Here is a 24473-nt window from a genome sequence, read left to right as displayed (position 1 = left end):
AGAAGAAACAAATCACATACAAAGGAAAGCCCATCAGAATCACAGCAGACTTCTCAACACAAACCATCAAGGCAAGAAGAGCTTGGAGTGACATATTCCAAGCCCTAAAAGAAAACAGCCTCCAACCCAGATTGATGTGCCCTGCATCTTTCAAAATGGATGGAGAAATAAGATACTTTCATGACAAAGAGCACCTTAGGAACTTCATGGATACCAAATCAGCACTCCAAAAAATTTTAGACAATATCCTAGGAAAACACAATAAGAATGACAACCACAGAAAGCCCAGAAGAATGAATCCATTGGGCAGGCCAAGAAAGTAAACACAAAGGGGGAGAATCCAACAAAAAGAAAAAGTCATGACAATGATAAGTCAATATGTATCTGTTATAACCATCCAGGTTAATGGTCTCAATTCACCAATCAAAAGAAACAGTCTGGCCAAATGGGTCAAGAAGCAAGATCCAACAATATGTTGCATACAGGAAACACATTTAATTCAAAAAGAAACTCACAGACTGAAAGTTAAAGGGTAGAAAACAATACTTCGTGTGACAGGAACCCCCAAAAAAGCAGGAGTAGCTATCCTCTTTGCAGATCAAGTGGATTTCAAACCAAAATCTAAAACACTTCTGGTCCCAAGAATTTCAGATAAGCAATAGTCAATTTGTATATACAAATCTATTGTGAACATGTGTTTTCATTCCTCTTAAGCAAAAACTTAAAAACAGAACTGTTGGTTCTTAACAGTTATACAAGAAATTTCTACATTGTTTTCCAAAACGGTTTTGTCATTTTACATTCACATTAGCAGTATTAGAAAGTTCTAACTGGTTCACACCTAAGCTGACATTTGTTCTTGTAAAACTTTTAACTTCATCTCCCTAATGAGTGTATAATACGATCTTGTTATTGTACTGATTAGTATTTTTCTGATTCTACTTTTGCACACCTTTCCTTATGCAGTACTGGCTATTTATAATCTTCTTGTGTCTACTTTTTAATCGGGTTGTCTATTAATGAGCTGTAAGAGTTCTTTATATATTCTGGTCTTAGGTTATATGTCTTATAAATATGGTCTGTTTAAGGACTATTTTTCATTTTCTTAACGATGTCATTTAAAGTTGTAAATTTTGGTGGGATCTCATTTATCAATTTTTTTCTTTTATACATCATGTTTTTTGTATCCTAGGAAATTCTTGCCTGCCCTAAATTCATGAACATTTTCCCTTATAATTTCTTCTTAAAGTTTTATAGTTTTAGTCTGTCATATTTAGGTTCATAGATCCTTTCAAGTTATTTTTATGTATGGAAATAAAGGGTTGAGGTAAATTTTCTACATACGGATACAGGTGTTCTAGTACCATTTGCTGAAAACACTATCTTTTCCTTTGCTATTGAACTGAGTTTATGTTCTATAAAATGTTAATGTGAAATAATCTTTCAAAACTCAGTGGACCATATATATATGGTTCTATTTCAAGATTCTCTGTTTTACCCCATTGATCTATATGTCTCTCCTTACACCAACACTGCCTTGATTACTGTAGCTTTAGAGGAAGTCTTAAAATTAGGTAATGAATATCTTTGAACACTGGTTTTTTTCTTTTTACTTTTCTAGGTCCTTTGTACTCTTACATAACTTTTAAATTTCAATATCCAATTCTTCATTTATAGCAAGTATACATAGACCTGAATTTTTATATATACCTTGTGTTTTCTAATCCTGCTAAACTCAAACACAAGTTCTGGGGGCTCCTAGAGATTTCTTAGTATTTTCTCTGTAGATGATCATTTCTTCTATATATAAAGATTTTACTTCTAGCTTGCCAATCGTATGCTAATCATGTCTTTTTATTGTCAGACTATTTTGGTTAGGGCCTGTGTTTCAAAGTTTAATGGACAGATGAAGGGTAGGCATATCTGCCCTTGTTCCCCATGTTAGGGAGAAAGCATTGTATCTTTTCCATTCATATAAGGCATTTTTTCTGGAAGTATGGAGTACATGTCTTATCTGTTGAGAAGGTTCTGTTCTACTGCTAGTCTCCTGATAGCTTTTACCATGAACAGCTGTAGAATTTAGTCCAATACTTTTTCTCCAACTACTGACAGGATCATACAGCTTTTTCTTTTCCTCTGTTAAAATGATAACTTATGGGGGCAGATCTTCCAATGTTGAACCAACACTGCCATCCCTATAATAAAACTACTTTCTACATGCTGCCAGATCTGACTTCTAATAGTTTGTTTTGTTAAATAAATTTTTATCCATGTTCATACTTTTTTCTTCTATTATCTTTATCCAGTTTTAGGATTAGCACAATGTTGATTTCCTAAAATGAGGGGAGAAGTGTTCCCTCCTTTTTCTGCTTTAAATGTTTGATATAATTCATCAGTTAAAGTGCATATGACCCTGCGGTTGTCATATAGGTAGGTTTTCAAGCTAGAAATATACTTTCTTTAATAGGTGCTATTCAAATTTTATATTTCCTCCAGAGTCAGTTTCATTAATTTGTCTTCCAAGGTACTTCTTAGAAGTTGTCAAATTTATTTCAAAAAAGATTTTTGTAATATGCTTTCTATATCCTTTTAAATTCTGTAAAATCTGTGGTAATGTCCTCTAAAGTTTGATACTGTAATTTTAAAAATATATAATTGATATTGTGTAATAGGAAGAAAAGGTCTAAAGGAGTAGGGGTAGTGGGAGGAGTAGGGGAAAGGAAAGAAGGGAAAAGAAAAAATATGAGAAAAGGAGAAAAATGGAAACAAAGTCTTTGCAAACAGGGAAGGATGGAGGGGGTGAAGGGAGGGCAGGGGAAGGGAAAAAAATAAGAACCAAGATACATCATGTAAAAGAACAAGATCCCAATGATGATTGTAACTGTTTTATACCTAAAATGTACCAATAAACTTAATGGGAAAAAATATTTTCAAAAAAATATACAGCTAGCATTGTAATGGTGAAAAAGTAGAGACTTCCCCAATAAGATCAGGAACAACCCAAGGATGTTCCCCTCACCACATTTTTAACGTCATATTGGAAGTCATCGTTGATGAAACAAAAGAAGAAAAGGAAATAATTTTATACTGTTTGGGAAAGAAGAAATAAAATTGTCATTGTTCACAAATGACATGACTAGCTTTGTAGAAAATCCATAAGAATAAAAATAACTAATTGCTTCTTGGCTTTTTGGCTAAGATCAAGTGTAGAATAAAAATAACTAGAACTAAGAAGCAATTATAATAAGATTGCAAGTACAATGCTCATATACAGAAGTGAACTCATTTTCTACACACCAGAAATAAATATATAGAATCAAATTAAAAAGACAATGCCAAGCCAGACCTGGTGGCACACACCTGTAATCCCAATACACTTGGAGGCTGAAGCAGAAGGATGGCAAGTTTGAGCCCAGCCTGGGCAACTTAGCAACTTAGTGAGACCCTTCCTATAAACAAACAAATATATAAATAGGGCTGGGACGTAGCTCAGTGCAAAGGTCTGGGCTTCAATTTCCCAGGGAAAAACCCACAATGCTATTTACATTATTTATATTAGCATTCCCCAAAGTGAAACCTTAGGTATAAATCTAACAAAACACGTGTCAGGTCTATATGAGGAAAACTACAAAATTGATGAAAGAAATTAAAGATAATCTAAAGAAATGAAGACTTATCTCATGCTCATGGATACAAAAATTTAGTATCTCCAAGAGGTCAATTCTTTCTAACTTCATCCATAGATTCCCAGTAATTCCAGTCAAAATACCAGCAAGCTCTTTTGTGGATGTCTACAAACTGATTCTAGCGTTTATTTGTGGAGGCAAAAGATCTGGAATAACCAATACGATACTGAAGAACAAAACTGAAGGACTGACACTTTTTAACTTCAAGACAACTATAAAGATACAGTTAAGTGTGGCATTAGTGAAAGGATAGACTAATAAACCAATGGAGAACAGAGAGTCCAGAAATAGACCTACACAAATACAGTCGAAAGATCTATAACTGAGGAACAAAAACAATACACTGGATAAAAGAGTCTTTTCAACAAGTAGTGGTAGGACATGTACACACACACACAAACACACACACACACAAATTTAAACACTGACCTTACATCCTTCGCCAAAAGTAGTTCAAAACAGATCACAGTCCTAAATGTAAAACACAAAACTACTAAAACTGTTCTAAAAAAGTAAAGTCTTAGAGACTCAGAATGTCACACAGGAGAAAATTTAAGCTACTTTGGGCTTGCCAAGTGACTTTTTAGCTACAACACCAACGGAACAATCTGTAAAAGAAGGAATCAAGCAGCTGGGTATCATTGAAATTTAAATGTTCTCTTCCACAGAAGACTGCAAAAAAAGCCAGACCGGGAGACAATCTTTTGCCAAAAACATAGATGATAAAGGATTGTTATTCAAAATATACAAGGAACTCTGAGCACTGAACAATAAGAAAGCCAGGTATGGTGGTGCATGCCTGTGATCCCAGCACTGGGGAGTCAGAGGCAGGAGGATCACCACAAGTTTGAGGCCAGCCTGGGCTATATAGTGAGATCCTGTCTGAAAAAACAAAACAAAAACCCAAGAAGAAAATGAACAACCCTTGAAAAGCAGCCATGGGTCTTAATAGATATCTCATTAAAGATGATATTGAGATGGAAAATAAGCACATGCTCCATATCATATGTTATCAGGGAAGTGCAAATTACGCTACTACATAATTGCCAGACTTTTAAAAAGCAACAAAGATGCCCTTCAGTAGGTGAATGATAAATAAATCATGGTACATCTAAGACCAATATTCTGGTCATTTTTCAGGACCTAAAAGTGATAATCAATTGAGCCATGAAAAAATATAGAAGAAACTTAAGTTCATATTACCAAATAAGAGAAGTGAAAGAAACCCACATACTGTAGGAATCCAACTACATGACATACTGGAAAAAGTCAAACAATGGAGGCAGTAATAAGATCAGTTGTTGCTAGGGGATGAGGGAGGCAAGAGGGATGAAGAAAGAGAACAAAGGATTTTTAGAAAATACTGTTTGAATAACTTTAAGTGAAATAAATCAGACAGGCAGGTTTAAATATTGCATTGTTTCTCCTGTGTGAGAAACCCAAAGGGTAAATAAGGACCAAAATGGAGGATAGAAACTGGAAAGTGGGGAGAAAATGAGAACAAGGAGGGTCGGGAGGAGGAAAGGAAGGAAGGGAATAGGGATAAAAATGTAGAAGAATGGAAGAAAAACAATAGAAACAAAGTTTTGTAAATGGGGAAGGGAAGAAGGATTGAAGGGGGGGATGGGAAAAAAGTAAGTTATATTTGTTACAGGTACATATTTCCCATGATGAATGTGATCTTTACGTATGTCAAAAATGTACCAATAAAATTAATTTTAAATAAAAAATATGGCTTGATTCTAAAATAGTTGCTATATGTCGTGTATTTGTTCCAATCCATAGAGCATACATCACAGTCTTAGTCACTTTTCTGTCACTGAAACACAGTACCCAACACCCACAACGTAAAGGAGAGGTTGGTTTGGCTCACGGTTTCCAGTGGGTTCAGTCCAAAGTTGGCTGGCTCCAGAAGGGCATGGTGAAAGCACCTGGCAGAAGACCTATGCTCATCCCATGGCAGCCAGGAAACAGAGACAATTAACATCAGAGCCAGGGAGTGAGAGATCCCTCTGAAAGCACATCCCCAGTGACAAGTCTCTTCCAACCAGGCCCCAACTCCCAACAGTTTATTTAGCTGAGGTCCGATCTGCAGAGGAGTACAGCTCCTCCATGATCCAATCACCTTAACAAAGCCCCAGGAGACTTTTGAGGGGACATTTTAAATCCAAATTATAATGATCACCAAGAGTGAACCCTAATGTGGACTAGGGACTGGGAGTGGCAATGATGTGTCGACGTACTTTCCACTATTATAACCAATGCATCACTCTGGTGAGAGATGATAATGGGGGGCAGGGATAGGTTCATGGGAAATCTCTGCACTTTCCTGTCAATTGCACTGTAAACCTAAAACTGCTCTAAAAAAGTAAAGTCTTAGAGAAAGAAAGAGAGAAAAAGGAGAAAGAAAAAAGAAACAAAGAGAAAGAGAGAGAGAGAGGCCATCACTAAAAGATATGATGCTTACTCTTGGGGGAAAGAGACTAAGTTAACAGACCAGGGGGCAACGTGAGGCAAATTAGACCTCCAAAACAGGGCACTCATTGCCATTCTTCACTTTAAACATGTTCATCTCTTCACAGGAGCACCAAATCAGAAGTGCTTTTCTCTCCTGAATCTTTATCAGTTCATCACTTTCTCCTAGTTCATCCCATCATGGTGGCGATGAGGTAAGTGCCTTGTTTTTCTGTGTCTGGACTAGCATCTTTTGCAGTTACTTGAAAAAGGCACTGGTAATATCTGCTTATTATCTCTACAGGAATTTCTTCCCTAAAATGAGAATCAATGAGATAAACAAAGCTTTAGGAGAAACAGCCTCTGGATTTTTATCTTCTTTCTACCATCTCGAGAAAATGATTAACAATGTTAGTCCAGCTTCTGCTCACCACTGGAGACAGGGAAGCTCCCCACTTACCCACAAAATTAAGTAGCATGTGATCGCCAATTTTATAGCTTAAGTCAGACCAATTAACTATTGCTAAGTGCTTACTCCTTATCTATTCATTTTTTCCTCCTTAGAAACAAAATCAAGATTATATTCAAGGGTGTCATGTATTAACCAATAGAGTACATTTCCCTGTTTCCCTAAGTGTAGATATGGTTAATGACCGGAAGGGGGACTGGCTTTGTGTGTGTTCTGGGAGACTCCTTAAAGGTGACTGACTCAACTCAGCAGTGCATCCCTTTGCCTTCCCCTACATCCTTCTGGTTGGAGATTAGTGATGAACTGTGAAATGACTCTGACAATGAATACCGATGAATGTTAAAGATGGCTGAGCAGAAAGAAAAAGAACCCAAAGAAAAAAGAACCCAGTTGTGATGGTTGATTGCTTGTGTCAACTTGAGTAAGAAACGCTCAACTAAATTGGCTCAGCATAGTTATGGGTGTGGAAGATCCACCCTAGGGAGGATTGTCGCCAAATGGCATAAAAGGGAAATAAGGAAAGCTCACTTCTGTTTCTTCAGAGGAGCTCCAGTCTTCACATTTACCTTGTTTGTTGTCTCCTGGCTTCCAGTGCAGGCCCCTCAGCCTCTAGCACCAACCTTTCAGCCTCCAGCACCAACCCTCAGCCTTCAGAGACAGACCCTTTAGCCTTCTATACCAGACCCTTCAGCCTCCTGGGACAGGAGACCCTTTGTACTCTTCCACATCTGACTCGGGGACAGCCACTGGAAGCCGGTCTTGTAAATTGCTATGTATTTATATCTCTTGCATTAAATCTTTCTCTAGTGAGCACTGACTGATACACCAGTTCTCTACTAACTCTGAGGTGCTGCCATCCCTGTCTCGGACTGCTGACCTCTACAATTCTTTTAATTGTAACAGAAATAAACTTTGGGAGGTTAAAAATGGCAGAATAAAAGCCATCAACAAAATACAGTTCCTCAAGGACCTGAAATCGAGACACCTAGAAAACAGCACCTTAGCATAAAGAAAAAGAAGTAGAGCTGCAGGAATCAAGAAAGAGCCCACCGGAAAACTAGAAACCATGGAGAAACTGAAGAAAATGAAGAGAAAAGAAGGAAGCAGGTTGGACTGTAACTCCAGCTCCCAGGGAGGAGGTCCTTTCACCACAAACACAAGGTCAGCCCAGACAGGGTCAGCAGCCCCAGGGAGAGGGACCAGTAATGCTAGCCACAAGAAAACCCAGTTATTGTAAACTGCAAATACAGCATGGAGTTTTACTCTGAACATGACTCCTTCTACATGGCAGGATAGAGTTGGAGAAGAAATTCACTGCAGTGTCTGCCATACATGGGAGTGATATACTCAGAAGCCATTTTGGGAAGGGGTTAATTGTTTAAGACTGAGCTACTTCAGGAATCAGAGTCCCAGACCAATCTCACTTCAGGGTCTCTGGGGTCATCCTACCACAGTGATTGAGTGGCAGATGGCCACAAGAAATTGCCATGGAGAAGGGGGCAAGCTAGTCCCAGATCCCCTAAGAAGGGTAAGTGGTGGTGAGCTCAGGCTGTGAAGGATACAGTGGTCCCACCCTCTGTGGTGAGAAGCCAGGCTGGTCATGTGGTTTTCTGAGGGAGCTTGGTCTGAAAGTGCTGACATTAAGTCCAGCAGACTTCATGGCCCCTCTCTGTGCCTCCTTCCAGCACACAGCTCAGTGATATGTTTGCTTTTCCCATCTGCCAGTATGAATGGGGATGTATTTCAGCTTGGGCAATTGCCACACTCTCAGGTATATGGACAGAGGGGCCTTTAGAGCAAGGGAGGAACCTCATGAGCCCACAGGCAGTAAAGCCAGGTGGAGACAGCAGTGACCTGGGGCACACAGAAGGGCATAAACACTAAAACCAGCTAGAGTGAGCAGAGCCCTAAGGTAGACACCACACCATTGACTGACCATGCTAAGCAGGAAAGGCAGGGCAGGACCCAGCATTCACACAGCAAAAACGGAAACAAAATAGGCCCTAGCTGTGACTCACTGTCCCCCACCCCTATCTGGTGGACTCCAATATCACAGGTCCAGAAAAGAAACCACTCAGCTTAACATGTGGAGGAAATTTTTGGACTCATCTCTTTCTTTCTTTGTTTTTATGGGGTTTTTTTGGTCTTAGTTTTTTTGTTGTTGTTGTTCTTGGGGTTTTTTGGGGGGGAGGGGGCAGAGGGTTTCCCATCTTCTGCTCTTTATTTTTATTATTTATTATTTTTCTTTTCTTTTTCTTATTTGTCTTTGTCAATTAATTTTATCTAATTCTATTTTTAATTTTTATGTATGTATGTATGTATTTTGAGACAGGATCTCCCTATGTAGTCCAGGCTGGCCTTGAACTCACAGTGATCCATCTGCTTCAGCCTTCTGAGTGCTGGGATTATAGATGTGTGTCACTATGCCTGGCTACTTTTACCTAACTCTATAATGTTATTTTATATTTTAATTGAATTTTTATCTTACTTTTCTCTCCTTTTCATCTTCCTTTTCTTTCTTTTTCAGACTTTACTTATTTCATTCTTCTTTCCCCTGCCCACTCAGCTTTTATTATTATTACTATTAAGCTTTATTAATTTTTAGCTACTTAGTTAACTCTATGCTATTATTGTTGAATTCTTTTCTGTTGATAGTGATATAGTTGTTGCTTTTAGTAGATATTTACTGTATGTCAGTATTTGGTTTGCCTTTGTGTCTACATTATTGTTGCAGATCTCTTTTCTATCATTAAGGGTGATATATTGGTTGCTATTATTGGCTCTTTTGTCAATAACTGGTCTGTCTTTGACTCTGTTATTACTGCTGATTTCTTAATGATGGCATGGTTGTTGCTTTTAATTGGTTTTTACTATATGCCAATATCTGGTTTGTCTTTGTGTCCTCAGTGTTGGTGGATTTGTTTACTCTTCTTTGAGTGGTGCTGGGGATCAAGTCTCCAGAGGGCTGGACTCTAAGAAGACCCTCAAATATTACATTGAATAGGGTGAGAGGAATGTACACATCGAAACACAACCAAACCCGAAGATACACCAAACCCGAGGACAACTAAAGAGATCTGCACAATAATGACAGAGTTTCTAACTGATCTTCAACCCACAGTGCAAAAACAATAGCAACATGAGAAAGTAAGGCAAAAAAATGCCCCAAGTGTCTAACATTCCAAAAGCTGATTTCACCGACCTTGAAGTGGAGGAAGCTATAGGCAGAGAAAGTAAAGATATTCTTTACTTAAAATGTTTGAAGAGTTAAAAGAAGAAATATATCAGCAAATACATAAGATGTTTAATGAACTCAAAGAGGATTTCATCAAACAGATAAAGGATTTTACCAATAAAATGTTTGATGAGTTTATAGAAGAAACAAACAAGAAACTAAATGAGAAACTAAATGCAAGACATGAATGACCACTTTGGAAAAGAATCAGAAAGTATGAAAAGAAAGCAAAGAAAGAGAGATGATATGAAATATTTAATGTTATGCATAGATAGCAGACTTGACCAGTTTGAGGACAGAGTATCAGAAATAGAAGACAAGGTGGTTGTAGTAGATCATAAACTCAATGATACCCTAAAAACACCAAGGTGTCATGCAAATTGGAACCAACAGCTGCTACATGACTCAAAAAACTCCCAAAATTATAGAAATGAAAGAAAACTTAGTAGATAACTCAAAAGGCATAAAAATTTATTCACTGAAATCATGGCAGAAATTTTTTCAAATCTAGGGAAAGAATTCAACATTGAACTACAAGAGGCATGTAGATAGAACCCCAAATAACCACAACCAGGGAAGAACCTTTCCACGACACATCATAATAATCAAAATTCCAGAAATTCAGCAAAAGGGGAGAATACTAGAAGATATTAGGGAAAAACAGCAAATAAACTATAAAGGCAAGCCCTTCAAAATAACTGGAGCTTTCTTAGCATAAACCTTAACAGCCAGGAGAGTTTGAAGCAAAGTTCTTCAAGCCCTAAAAGAAAACAACTATCAACCCAGACTTCTTTGTTCTACAAAATTAGCCTTCCAAATTGATAGAGAAATAAAGACTTTCTATGACAAAGAAATTCTAAAGAAATACATGACAACTACACCAGCATACAGAAAATACAGAATCCTAGACAGAGACAGGGAGGCCACCTAGCACCAAATAGTCCAAAAGCAAGTGTGCATCTATCTGGAAGAATAGTTAAACAAACAAACAAACAAACAAATAAATAAAGGAAGTGGCACAGGAAAAAGAATGCAATGACAGGATTCAATATATACCTTACAATAGTAACTCTCAATGTCAACCGTCTCAACTCTCCAATCAAAAGACACAGACTGGCAGATTGGATTAAAATGAAACCATATATTGCCTATGGGAGACACATGTCATCCAAAAGGAAGTACATAGACTAAAACAAAAGGATGGAAAATGATACTCCATTCAACCAGAGTCTAAAAACAAGCAAGAGCAGCTATCTTATTTTCAGACACAGCAGACTTTAAGCCAAAACTGATCAAGTTGGCCACTACATACTGCTAAAGGGAACAATTCAACAAGAAGAGAAAACTGTATATGCATGAAAAATGTGTATGCATCAAAGGTTGGCACACTTAACTTCATAAAACAAAAACTACTGGACTTAAAAGAACAACACCAATACAATGGTAGTGGAGGACTTCATTACCTTACTCTTACAGTTAGGCAGGTGAGCCAGGCAAAAAATCAACAAAGAAACATCAGAGTTAAACCACACTATTGAACAAATGGATTTAACAGATATCTGCAGCATTTCATCCAACAACAACAGAATACATATTGTCCTCAACAGCACATGGAACTTTTTCCAAAACAGGCCATAAAACACGCTTAAATAAATACAACAGAATTTAAATAATCTGGGCCGGGGATTTAGCTCAGTGGTTCTGGCGCCTGCCTTGCAAGTGCAAGGACCCAAGTTCAATCCCTGGTACAAAAAAAAAGAATTTAAATAATTTCCTGTATAGTATCAAATCATAGCAGAATGAAGTCAACAGCAAAAAAGGCAGAGAAACTATACAAACACATGGAGATTAAATAATACATTGTTGAATAATCAATGAGTCACAGAATAAATTAAAGAAGAAATAAAAGTTCCTAAAATCAAACAAAGTATATGTTGGAAGTACAACATACTAAAACCTTTGGGACACAATGAAAGCCATTCTAAGAGAGAAGGTTATAGCTGTGAATGCACATTAAGAAGAATAACATGATCTCAAATAAATAACCTAATGATGCATCTTAAAGTCCTAGAAAGATGGGCTGGGGATTTAGCTCAGTGGTTTCACCGCCTGCTGCACAAGCGCAAGGACCCGAGTTCGATCCCCGGTACCAAAAAAAAAAAAAAGAAACCATTTATTCAAAGTCCTAGAAAGACTAGAGCAATGCAAAGCTTAAACTAATAGAAGGAAAGAAATTATAAAGATCAGAGCAGAAATAAATGAAATTGAAACTAAAAAGCAATACAAAGGGTCAATGAGTCAAAGAGTTATTTCTTTGAAAGATCTGGGAAATGGGGGAAATGAGAGGGACAGGAGAAGAAGGGGAAATAAAAAGGATCACACTGTAATATGTATATGTACCAATTCCCTCACAATGAATGCATTTACTATGTGTCACAAACATATGCTAATTTTGGGGGGTGGGGTGGTACCAGGGATCGAACTCAGGACCTTGCACTTTCGAGGCAGGTGTGGTGCCACTGAGCTAAATCCCCAGCCCAAACATATACTAATTTTTAAAACTGATTTTTAAAAAATTGTCTTGTTTAAGCCAGACATGCTTCCTGATAGACCTACTCCTAACCTTATGAGGCCTTGCTTCCCAACATTTCTAGGGCTCAGGCCAAGAGTACAGCCTGTCCACCTCTTCTCTGTCTCTGTCTACTATGGGCAGATATCTGAGCTCACACTTTTAAGCTTGGATCTCCCCTGGCCACCTGTCAGGCCTAGGGTACACACACTCTCTGCCAGGAAGACAGTGTTCAGGGAGAGGCTGGAGTTCTAAGATTCTAGGAACCTGGGCCTGAGTTAGAAGTCAGAGCAGGTTCCAGGTGGGATCATGGCCCATTGGCCTTGTGATCTCCTCACATGGTAGGGTGAAGCACATTCCTTTAAGGCACAAGACCTTGGGCAGGGATCTAGTTGCCAGGGTCTAGAGGCAATACAGTTTGTTTCTCTCCCTTTTATCTCTGAACCCCCGACTTTTCATCATTCACAGCTTGATAACACAGTCAACTACTTGTTATAACAGCCTTGGTAAATTATTGTTTAGGGGGAAAGGCTGGGACTAGAGCTTGCACTGTGTTATTTTCCTGCTGTTCTTAATGCTGCTGTCTTCCTTCACACTACTGTACGATGTAAAGCTGGCTAAGCCTGGCTCTTTGCCAGGCTCTTCTTTGTTAAGGTGCTATCAGGACAGTTCAGCACGAGCTTATTAACTGCTGCAGTTCCCAGGTTAGCACATGAATGGACTGAAGGAGCTGCTGTGTCCTTCATCTCTGTCATCTGCACAACTGCCTATGTGAGGAACTCTCCCAGCGGCACTCAGCTGCAGTTATTTGCACAAATACTGCACCCTAGGAGGGTAGGGAGGTCAGCTGCAAACCCTGACACCCCAAACTGGAACAGGGACCACTGTTTCCAAAGAATGAGATAGGAGCAGCTGAGAAATCAGCAGGGGAGAGACTGTGAGGTATGTCACTTCAGCGACCTTAAACTGTGCCCCACATATAGCCGGCACCTTCTCTGTTACTCAGGAAACCCCACACCCACCCCAGGCTGACAATGACTGACATTTGATGTGACAGTACTGCTAACAACAGTATCCTCCCCCAACTCAGCTCACCCCACCAGCACAATGACTTAGCCCTGTGAGGAGACTCTCCCACTGCATGGCCTGCCCAGTAGGACTGGTAAAGCCAGCTTCATGACCATGAGAAAATGCACACGGTTGCACTATCTTTGTGGACCTTGGAAGCTTTCTTCATTTACTTAAGCAACTCTTAGCCTTATTGTGGTTTGTGCATCCCCGTCCTCTCTGGGCTGGATAATTACCAAAGGCTATGTGTGCTTTCCCACACTTCTGAGTCCTGCTTCAGTGCCTGCCAAACAACCCAGCATAATTCAAAGAACATCAAGAAAATACCCTAAGATGCAGCTACTTTTAGCACCAGCTTCTATCTACATTTTATTTTTTCCTAGAAAGCTTTGTGTGTGTGTGTGTTTATTTTTAATTTCCTGATGTTTTGACATGTTAAAAACCATGCTGGCTGGGGAGAAGCAGCAATAGTCACAGTCTGGAGCACTCTGATATACAAGACCCAGAGGCCTTGTATACAAGGCCTCCTCCAACTGGCCTGCAAACTCCAGGAGCCAAATTCTTCTGTCTTAATCATTTTAGGGCCCCACCAGCTTACAGCCCATGGATACTGGCCTGTCCTAGCCTGCTCACCTGCTCTGCACCTGGGCAAACCTCCATCAAGGACTCCTTCTCCCTCTCACTGAGGCTTACCATGCCCACCCTCCTGTGACTAGGACCCATAAGCGTGATAAAGTTTGTTTTCCTGGTCCTCGGGGATGTCTCCTCTTGCATTTCTACCTGACTGATCATTGCATTTAAAAAAAAAAATCCAAACAGGAAAAATGGGGGGCAGGGGCCACATGATTTGTGAGGTTCCTTCTTGTGCTCAGATTCAATGGTTCAATGCAGTTCTATAAAATAACAGGCATACTAAATATCCTTTCCCCCATCCTCACCCAACTACCTCCTCCTCTTTCAGGCTTAGCTCAGGGGCTAATTTCTTCCCCTGGGTCCCCACCCCTGGCCCCTGCACCATGGTCCAGGAGACTCCTCTCTGTTCCCACAGAGTCCTGCACATCCCAGCACTCCTCTTCCTAGAGTACACTTGTCTGGAAATTGGCTTGTGAGTTCCCTGCTCTGCCGCAAACTCTGGGAGGAGAGAGGCCAACCTTTAGGGCTGCAGCCTCAGCACTGATTCCTACAGGGGCTCAAGGGTCTCTGTGAGATGAGGAGACAAGTGAATGGGTTCTCATAGCCACAGCGCCATCTGTCACTAGATGGAAAATGTTCTTGGAAAACTCTTTGGGGACCTTGCTGAAATAATCTTTTTGTTCTTCAGCCTGCATTTAGAAATAATCTCTGGATATATGACCCACCAGTACGCACGTAATGAATCTGACAACAGCCTTTTTTTTAAAGTGAAAAGATAGGTAGGGGAGAATCTTTCCATTTTTATGGCCTAAGAAACCCAGAATATTATCTGACTCAGTTCTCATTAATAAAACAGAAGAGCCTTTGGATTCTCATCTGAGTTCTTTAAATTAATCTAAGGCCTGATTATTCCAAAGCATTACTAATTATATAGCAGCATCATTTGTATCACAGAATGGAAACGACATACATATCCAGTCACAGTGATGGTTAAATAAAATATGACATGCTCAACTGATGGATTCCCCTGCAAGCTTCTGATGGAGCCTACAATAAAATCTGAAGTTAAAGTCAAGATATAAAATCACATATGCAATATGACTGCCATTGTGCCACATATATCAAATGTGCACGTAAAAAATAGGAGACACCACAGAACATCAATAGTGGCTGTGTTTATATATTAAGACTGCATGAATTTCTACTTCTCTGAATTTTTCAGTTTTCTCTCTAGTGATTTACTCTCATGGTGAAAAATGAAAATCAATAAATCATTTCATTGCTAGTCGAAACATCTTGTTATTTTCTGCTCTTAAACTTACAGCTATTGATACTGGGTTTGTCTGCCTGGAAGGTACATGGGGAAGACTCAACAGTGAACCAACAGAAGCAGTGATGGAAATAAGAGTCCCCTAGCCTAGCAACTGCCTTCATAGTAATCGTCACTGACTATCACAGGCTCTTGCTATGTGACAGGAATTTTTCAAACATGTGTTTTTGTTACTGTTATTTTTTAGATCAAGAATGTTCCCCAAAGGCCTCATGCACTCATAGGTGGGGGTTTTGGAAGGTGATTGAATCATGAGACCATATAATTGACTTGCTGTTAGGAGGTGGGGTCTGGTTGGAAGAGGTAGAGCACTGGAGTTGTGAAGTGGAAGTGTCCCTCTCACTTTCTGGCTCCTTGCTTCTCTCTCTGCCTCCTACTCACCATGTTGTGAGTAGCTTTCTTCCGCCTAGTCCCTTCCACCAGCCGACTATGAATCGAAATCTCAAAAAACTGTAAGCCCAAATAAACCTCTCCTAAATTAAAAGTGTCAATTATGAAGCTGAAGTCGTCTTAGCAACAACAAAGCAACTGAGTAAGATTTTGGCACTAGAGAAGAGAGCCATTGCTGTGATTACCTGGCCATATGGTTCAGAAGCCTTTGGAACTGGTTTGTAGGAGTACGGAAAGGTTTGGAGATGCTAACAAAGCCCTAGCATGCTCTAAGCTGAGACAGAGTCTGTTTGGAACTTAAAAGACCAGAATGCTGATGAAAGGGGAGATGGCAAAGGCTAGGCCCAGGAGGTTTCAGTTGGAAACAAGGACTCCGTTAGTAGTTGGACTTGAGATCATGTGTGTTATGCTGTGGCAGAAAATTTGACTGTATTATGTGAGACTAAGATTAAGAGAAGCAGATTTATTAATCTGAAGAAAGAAATTTCAAGGCAGCCCAACATTCTCACTGTGGTATGGGCATTGTTGGGGGCTTTTAGCCAACTCTACATTGAGGATTAAAAGCAAAGGGCACAGCTGAGTGATTTTAAAAATTTTGAGTTTTACCAGAAAGGAAATTCGTGTAAAGTTGAGATCTGTAAAGTTTTGGCTGAAGAGAGCTTGGTTGCTAAAAAGATTATCATTAAAAAGAAACCAAGTACTTTAATCAGAACAACAGAACAGAGGCCTTCAGGGCATCTAAGGAATCAGCAAGACTCCACCCTTCATAGCCTCGAGGGTCCAAAAATAAAAGACTTTGCTTTGAGAATAGAGCCCCAGGGAACTCAGCTCATTCAGACTGGGCTAAAATAGTTTCCCAGAGCTCAGACATCCAGGCACTCAGAGGCCTCTTCAGCCATGATCCAAGGGAGTCTGGCTGCTCTTCCTAGGTCTTTGCAGCTGATCATGGTCTGAAACCTCTAAAAACCATGAGCCCAAATAAACCTTTCTTTTAAGTTGCAGGTGTTGAGTACTATAACTCTGACAAGAAAGTGACTAAGACAATTACATCTTTATAAAAGGTATAGGAGACAAGTATTTCTGACTAGAGTGTAGTCCAAAAGTTGTCCCCACATAAATCCATTGCTCTGGGGCAATAACCCCTTTGTAAAGTTGGTCAGCATGCCCAACTTTGCAGATCCAGACCAACAGGGACACAGTGCACAACACCTTTCTGGTTCACAAGTGACACCTGATGCTTCCTACTTGCCAGCACAATCATCACTGACCTTTTTTCACGTACATGGTGAAAGTAGTTTCACCTGCAGACACCAGCCAACTGAATATGTATGGCTGACACCATGAGGGCACAGGTGCTCTGAGATGCCCTGTTCTCTGGTCTCATTTTCTCTGCCAGTAGCCTACTATGTAACAGTCCATACTGGGGGAAGGAGAGACAGAACAGCTGGAGAAGAGAACAGGACACCAGGAGGGAATTAGTCCTGTTGGGGCAAAGCATGTCACTAAACTAAAGCATCCCAGGGAACATGAATGGGGGGAGGGGGAACACAGATTTCATGAATTCCACTGTACTAGATTGGTTGGAAGGAAATGACACTGGGTTTAAGGAAAATCCATTAAAAATAAAACTTCGATTTCAAAATATAATGAGAACTTAATAAGCAAAGAGAAGTTAATAAACACAGGTAAATTGTAAAAATAAGACCCACCATTAGGGTAAATGCTTGAGGAGAGTGCTAGGGGTATTACCGAACCCTACTGTGCTCCCTGCCTCTTTGGCACTTGAAAGACAACTCTTGGGATGGCCAGACACTTACTTTCTCTGGAACTGGACCACAGGATCAGCAAGCAGGTCAGTGACATCCAGCTTTTTCCCCTTCTCGATGACATCTGGATGCTTGCGCACCAACAGCCACCCAATATGGGAGAAGAAGAAGCCTCTGCGGGCATTGTGGGGGTCAGCATCTGTCTCCGAGTACTTGTGGTGAGCTCGGTGGTCTCTGGCCCACTCAAAGATGTCGTTCTGCAGAGGGAATGCAGACCCTGAGTGAAGAGATAGAATGGGCCCCTTCCAAAAAGTTCTTGGCTCCCAGCCCTGCCCTCACTGCACACTTGTGCTTTCCTCCCATCTTCACCCCACAGTCCCATCACCCCAAGGTCAATCCCTGAGAATGGTTGGGGGTTGTTTTCATCAGAACAAGAGTAAATCCATAGCCAAGCATGGTAGTGCACTCCTGGAATCCCAGCACTCTGGGAAGCTGAGGGAGGAGGATCACAAGTTTGAGTACTACCTGGGCAACTTAGTGAGACCCTGTGTCAAAATAAAAATGGCTGAGAATGTAGCTCAGTACAAGGGCCCTGGGTTCAATCTCTAGTATTGCAAGAAAAGAAGAGAAGAGAAAAGAAAAGGAGAGGAAAGGGAAGGGGAAGGGAGGGAAGGGGAGGGGATGGAGAAGAGAGGAGAGGAAAGGGGAGACAAGGGGAGAGGTGGGAAACGGAGGGGAGTGGAGGGAGGGGAAGGGAAGGGAAGGGAAGGGAAGGGAAGGGAAGGGAAGGGAGGCCTTACTTAGCAGAGAGTCTTAGCCTTTAGCAGAGAATCTTAGTCTGTGTTTGGGATATGCCACTGCCGGAGGCCCAGTGTTGTTGATGAATTAATGGGAGACCTTAAAAAAAGCCCTGGTGGGGTCTATTGAAGCCTCGTAACAGACCATTTATGTGAAGAAAAGAGAGATCCAGTCCTAGGAAGCAGTCTTGGTTCTCTGAGGAGAGGGACAACCTTGAGCATGAGAGATGTGTTGGTTTCTGGCCTGGATCTTATTGCCTCCCTACCTGCTTCATGTCCTTCATGTCCATCTCAGAGAAAGCAGAAAGTCAGTAAACAAAAATCCCGAAGAGCCTTTTCTCCAAATTTTTATAGAACACCAAGGCACAGATGACATTTTTTTAGGACTATTCTAACTGTACAGAAAGGGAGGGCAGGTGACTTTGCTCCAGAAGGCATCTAGTGTCCTTGGAAGTATCCACCAAGAGATTGTGCACTTGGTACTGCCCAGGGAGCAGGAAAGCGCTCACTGGAACCCCAGGATGGACTGTGGCGCCCAAGAAGGAGAGGTGTCAGATGCAGCAGCATTTGCCAAGCCCACAGACCCAGGTAGGGATGGGGCACACACACCCTAATGACCTTCTGGGATGGGGACAGTGGGAAGTTTCAGGGGTTGGAGGTCCCTGTGAGCTCGGAGGGGCAAGAATGGGAGGCATTTGGGCTGTTGTAATTAATGACACCTTATCCACAGCCACGTATGAGCCCAGAGATGTACAGACTTTCAACGTATACTCAGTTTTTTTATTTGCTTTGTTTTAGTCTGACAATGATTTAAAAATTTGGAAGGCAAATGAGTTTGGGAAGTAGTGCTTTTGTAGAAAAATTAATCTGAAAATAAATTTAGTGCATAAGCCTTTTCTTTATGTTTTATACCATAATATTCATTGCTTGGTAGTGCTCTTATCAGAAACCTTTCATTTCATAGATATTGTCTCCATCCTGATGTTGAGAAGAGAAGAAACTATTTCATTCTTGAAATTCTAGCAATTCTTTCAATCCGAAGATAGTCTTGAATTGCTGGTTTCTGTGGCTCACTCAGTGCTCATGGAAGGCTGTTCAATCTCGTTCATCCCATAGTATTATTGAAAAAAAATTATATTTGTTTATATTTTATATTTTAGTAATGAGACCTAGAGAGGGGCAGCAAAAAGTCCTCAAGAAATAGGTGCTCAGCTCTTGATATGAAGAGAGAAAGGGGGTGCCTGAACATCTGTGTTAAACTAACACTATAGTCTGGTTTTCTGTAATCTTGAAAAGGTCATTAGATTTTAGCAGTGTATTTAAACAATGACTGAAGGCATCTTACTATTTATAATCACAGAATTTGAAGTCCAGAATCTCGAATATCAATTGAGACTACTGTCTTCCAATGAAGAATGTACTCCATTGCATTAGTGTATTGCTTTTATTGCAGTGTCTAGGAGAGGATGACATAGGAAGAAGTCTCTGTTCCCCATTCACAGATGGAAAAATAAGGCTTAGAGGATATTTACTCAAGCTCATCTAGTTCTTAAATAGTAATGAATAAAGATGGTTCTCCTTCGGCTTACGGTTCATATTCTGTATCATTATGCTATTTCCCAGCTGGGCATGATAGGCAGGATGAGGCAGGAGGATCACAAGTTCAAGGTCATCCTGGGCAGCTGAGCAACTTGGTGAGGCTCTATTTCAAATTAAAGAACAGAAAAAGGGCTGGGAATGCAACTCACTGGGTTTAATCCCCAGTGCCAAACAAAAGGGTGTTTCCCATTACTCTTCAAGTCTATGTGTTAAAAATCATTCTTAGAAAATTCACCTTTTTTTGTTAAAAGGTTATGTCAGCTCTTTAATTTACAGCCACTTATTCTTTTCAGTACTGGGTATTGAACCCAGGACCTTTGTACTGAGCTACAACCCTGGCTCTTTTTTTGTATGTGTGTGGTATCTGGGATCAAACTCAGGACCTTGTGCTTGGGAGGCAGGCATGGCGCCACTGAGCTAAATCCCTGGCCCCCATCCTTAGCTCTTTTAAATTTTATTATTTTTATTTAAAAATTTTTTTGAAACAAGGTTCACTAAATTGTGCAAGCTGAGCTCAAACTTGTGATCCTTCTGCCTTAGCCTCCCAAAGTGGTGGGATTACAGGTCTACACTACTGTGCCCAGCTAATATCATGCAATTTTATAAAAATTCAAAGTGGGGAGATCCAAAGAGCTAGACATATCATTCTCATAAAATAAATAGTACTGTGGAAACAAAACTAAACAAACAAAAGACAGAATAATGATAGTTAGAACAGAGATATTTGTCTTAATTCCTTTTACCTGGATACCCTCCTGACAGAAGTCACTTAACTGTAATAAAAATGAAACAAAGACAATCAGGCACACAGATGAGCCAAACATACTTTTTCTTTTCCTTGAGGCAGGGTTTCACTAAGTTAAGTCCTTAAATTGCCCTAGCTAGACTCAGTATGCTGGGATTCCAGGCATGGACCATAATTCTGGCCACTTTATATTTTCTTAACCCTTTGTTATTGCTTTGTTTTTAACTGTAAAGGGGAGTCCAATGAAAATGTGACTTAGAGAACAAGTGGTGAGTCAACAATAAGGTGGAAATAGTGCAAGGGTCATATTCCTGACCCAAGGACCTGTCCTTCCTACTTATCTGCACTTTGCTTCCACCCTGAGTGACTGGGAGTGGGTGAGGGCAGAGGAAAGAGCCTCTCTGTGAACACTTTTGTGAAGGATGAGAAGGTGCAATACCTGGGCATGTTGCAGGGTAGTCAGTCTGTGCTGCAAGACCAGCAAGAGGGAAAGCAGATTAATGACGAGGCAGGGACGAGGGTCAGGATGTGGCAGGTGAACAGAGAGCCAGATTCCTGAAGCCACAGTCCTGGCGACATCCTGTTACTCTTCCTTCTCCCTGGTGTCTAAATCTATGTGCTGCCACACCATCATCTTTGCTTTACAGAAGAAGAAAAAAAAACACCTGAGGCACAGAGAGGTGCATGCCCACCCACGCACCAGCTCTCTTCTGAGTATTCCATTCGCGCAGGTCCTGGGTGCATGTTTTGTTTGACAGGGGCATGGTGTTGAACTCAGCAGTGACTTCTTCCAAATTCTAGCCAATCAACTAATAAATCATGAATTGTGCAACTGGAGTTTATACTTAAGTACAGTAAATTCTAATCACAGTCTAACCCCATCACCTCTGTTGGTGGACACGCCCCGCATGGTGAGTGGTGACTGATGGTTCTGAGAGTCCTAGGAACAGCATAGCTGGGGCACAGCAGGTGGGCCAGCAGGGCATCCCAAGCATGCAGCCTGGGTGGTGGGTTTTATCATTGGAAGAGCATATCATAGCCCTCCTCTGTGATGGCCAATAGATCTATAATGCAGGCCATCTGTGCAATTAAAACTATGCAGTAACCACATTTAAAGAATGAAAAGAAATAAGTAAAATTAATTTTAATAATCTATTTTATGTAATGTAATAGACTCAAAATATCATTTCAATATATGAGTCTAAGAAACTACTAATGAGATACTTTATACTATTTTTTTCTGTATACCAAGTCTTTGGAATTTGGTCTGTGTCTTTCACATGTAGCATCCTCCTTCTGTCCTGGCCACAACTTGCAGTCACCACATTAGACAGTGGGGTCTAACTCGTGCCCTATTCACTGCCCACATGTGGCTTCCACTTTAGTGTAGAACATTTTCAAGAATCTAGTGCTGCCTACAGGTGAGAATGTATAATTAGCATATACCTTGCAAAGGGCAGATGGCAGTATATATCAGTACATGTCTTTAAATCTAGCATTTCATTTTCTGGAAGTTGTCCTAAGGAAATAACCAAAGTTGTGTGTAAAGATTTAAGTGCAAGGATACTCAGTACAGTGAACATTTGGAAAAACCCTAAATTTCCTTATAATAGGATTCTATTGACTATCTTGTGATACATTAAATAAATACTATCAAGACAGAGAGAGAGAGGTGATATACATGCACACAAAAGTTTATACACATAGAAATTTTCTGGAAAAAACAGTAAGAAAAGTCTTAGAGTTACTTCAGGGAAGAGAAATTGATAGAGATGAGGGAAATACTTTTATGTTTCATTTATACTTTGAAACTATTAAAATAAGAGTCTATGAGTTCTGTAGTTTAAAAAACTAGTTAACAAAAAATGATATTGTATCGCTTCTTGGCCTTTTGGCTAAGATCAAGTGTAAAAATGATATTGTACATTACCATAGAATGATGAAAGGAAAAGTAGTGCACTGAAAAGTAGTTTCAAAATATATACACTATATACCCATCTTTAATAAAAATATGTGTTCAAGCACAGGAAAAACAAAGTAAGTATGTAATACAATCTGCTTACAGTCATTCTCTATAAAATATGGAACTGTGGATGACATTTTATATTTTTAGTTTGCATTTTCTAAATGTTTATATTAAATAAGTTTTTCTTTTATAATAAAGGGAAAGAAGTTAATTGTTTGGTTTCATTTTTTAAGACAGGGTCTTACAATTAGTTCAGGCTGTCCTTGAACTGACTATGTAGCCCAGGCTGGCCTCAAATTCATAGTAATCCTCCTATCTTAGCCTCCCAAGTCCTGAGATTACAGATGTGCACCACCATATACCATGTGCTATGGAAAGAAGTTATTTTGAAAAAAGTTCTATATTCCTGAACCAAAATATCCCAGCTTCTGCCACTGGCCCTGAAAAGCTCTGTGAATCATTAAGAGTCACCCAGCCACCCTAGTGGTTACTACATCTTCTATGTTCTCTTTGGTGCTGACCAACCAACCACACCTCACCTGATGCAGCAGTGCCCTGGCTCAAGCCAGGGCCCATACTGTACTTGGCCTTTATCACTTCATTATCCATCATCGATAATGTTCCTGAACAGGGTCCCTCCTGGGGGCATAGAAGTGAAAACTGAGGAAGTGGTGATTTTCCTTTCAAAGTGCACCCTCACGTGTCACCCAGATGTGGGCAGAGGTGATCAATCTCAGAAGCACCTGGACACAAGACATGCAGCAACCTGCCTTCAGAGCTACTTTCCCTGATTTTCTCTTATGTTCAAAATGAGTTCTAGAGTAGAGTCATCTAAACAGTGGCACGGGACAGTCTTTGAAGGCCTGCATACCTCCTCTGGCTCCATGAACAGCACTTAGCCTGTCCCGCTTAGCAGATCCAAACCCAAGCTGCTGCTCAGTTTTCTCCAACACCAGTGGAAGCAAATGTTTGCTTCTGACCAGACACCAATGTGGATGTTCTGTCCCCTAAAGCAAGCTCTGAGAGGAGAACTTAGGAGGATGCCCCAAAATGGAGCCAAAGGGAATTCACTGTTATTCATCACATCTTTATTTTCAAGAAGTAGTGAAAAAGCAACTAGGATCACTAGGCCAGCCTGAACTGCATAGCAACTCTGTCTCAAAAAAAAATTCTCATATAGTTTCTCTTATAGCATCTATCTCACATAGTTTCTCTTATATGAGGAACCCAAAATATGCATAAAGAGCAAAATAGGAAGATGGAGTAGTGAATAGCAGAGAAACAGCTTTTCTGAGATTTGATGTCCAGACACTGGAATATAGCAGCATGAGGAAGAGAAGGAAGGAAGTGGGTCCTTGAGACCCAGCAAGGATCTTAAGTGAGAATTGAAGCCCACAGGGAGACCAAAGAGAGAGACTTCAATGAAGAAGAAGGAAGTGGCAAACAGCACTTTCTCTCTGAGCCCTGACTCACTGCCTGGAAAGGATAGCTTGAACCTGCCCTTGAACCTGATGTACAGTGACTACTGACAACCCCAGAGGCCTCCACAGAGAAATGCACCAGTGGAACAGAGCAGTGGACACAGCAGACTGAGTTATTTGGGTTCAGATGTTCCCTAGGAGAGGGTGACTGGCCAGTATCGATCTTGGAGAGGAGCCAACTGAGCTCAGAACTCAGAGAAGCTTCAGGTTGGCTCCATCAAGGTGAGATGGAACTGAGTTCAAGTCAGTAGGAGGTCAAGGAGCCAAATTCAAGCTGGCCTGAGG

General features: G+C 40.4%; 1 protein-coding gene across 1 annotated transcript in view; it reads right to left on the bottom strand.

Moving 5' to 3' along the window:
* The window catches only part of Scd5 (stearoyl-CoA desaturase 5), a 165214-nt gene that overhangs the window by 37516 nt on the left and 103225 nt on the right, over positions 1-24473 (bottom strand). Inside the window, exon 3 of the mRNA XM_004847968.4 lies at positions 17652-17857. Within this exon, the coding sequence (XP_004848025.1) occupies positions 17652-17857 (206 nt within the window). The remainder of the gene's footprint in view (positions 1-17651; positions 17858-24473) is intronic.

Source organism: Heterocephalus glaber, unplaced genomic scaffold (genome assembly GCF_053883595.1).
Source record: "Heterocephalus glaber isolate CG9 unplaced genomic scaffold, H.glaber_assembly_v1.0 deba00000071, whole genome shotgun sequence".
Classification (NCBI taxonomy): Eukaryota; Metazoa; Chordata; class Mammalia; order Rodentia; family Bathyergidae; genus Heterocephalus; species Heterocephalus glaber.
Note: the sequence above shows the minus strand (reverse complement) of the source record. Positions and strands in the feature narration are given on the sequence as shown.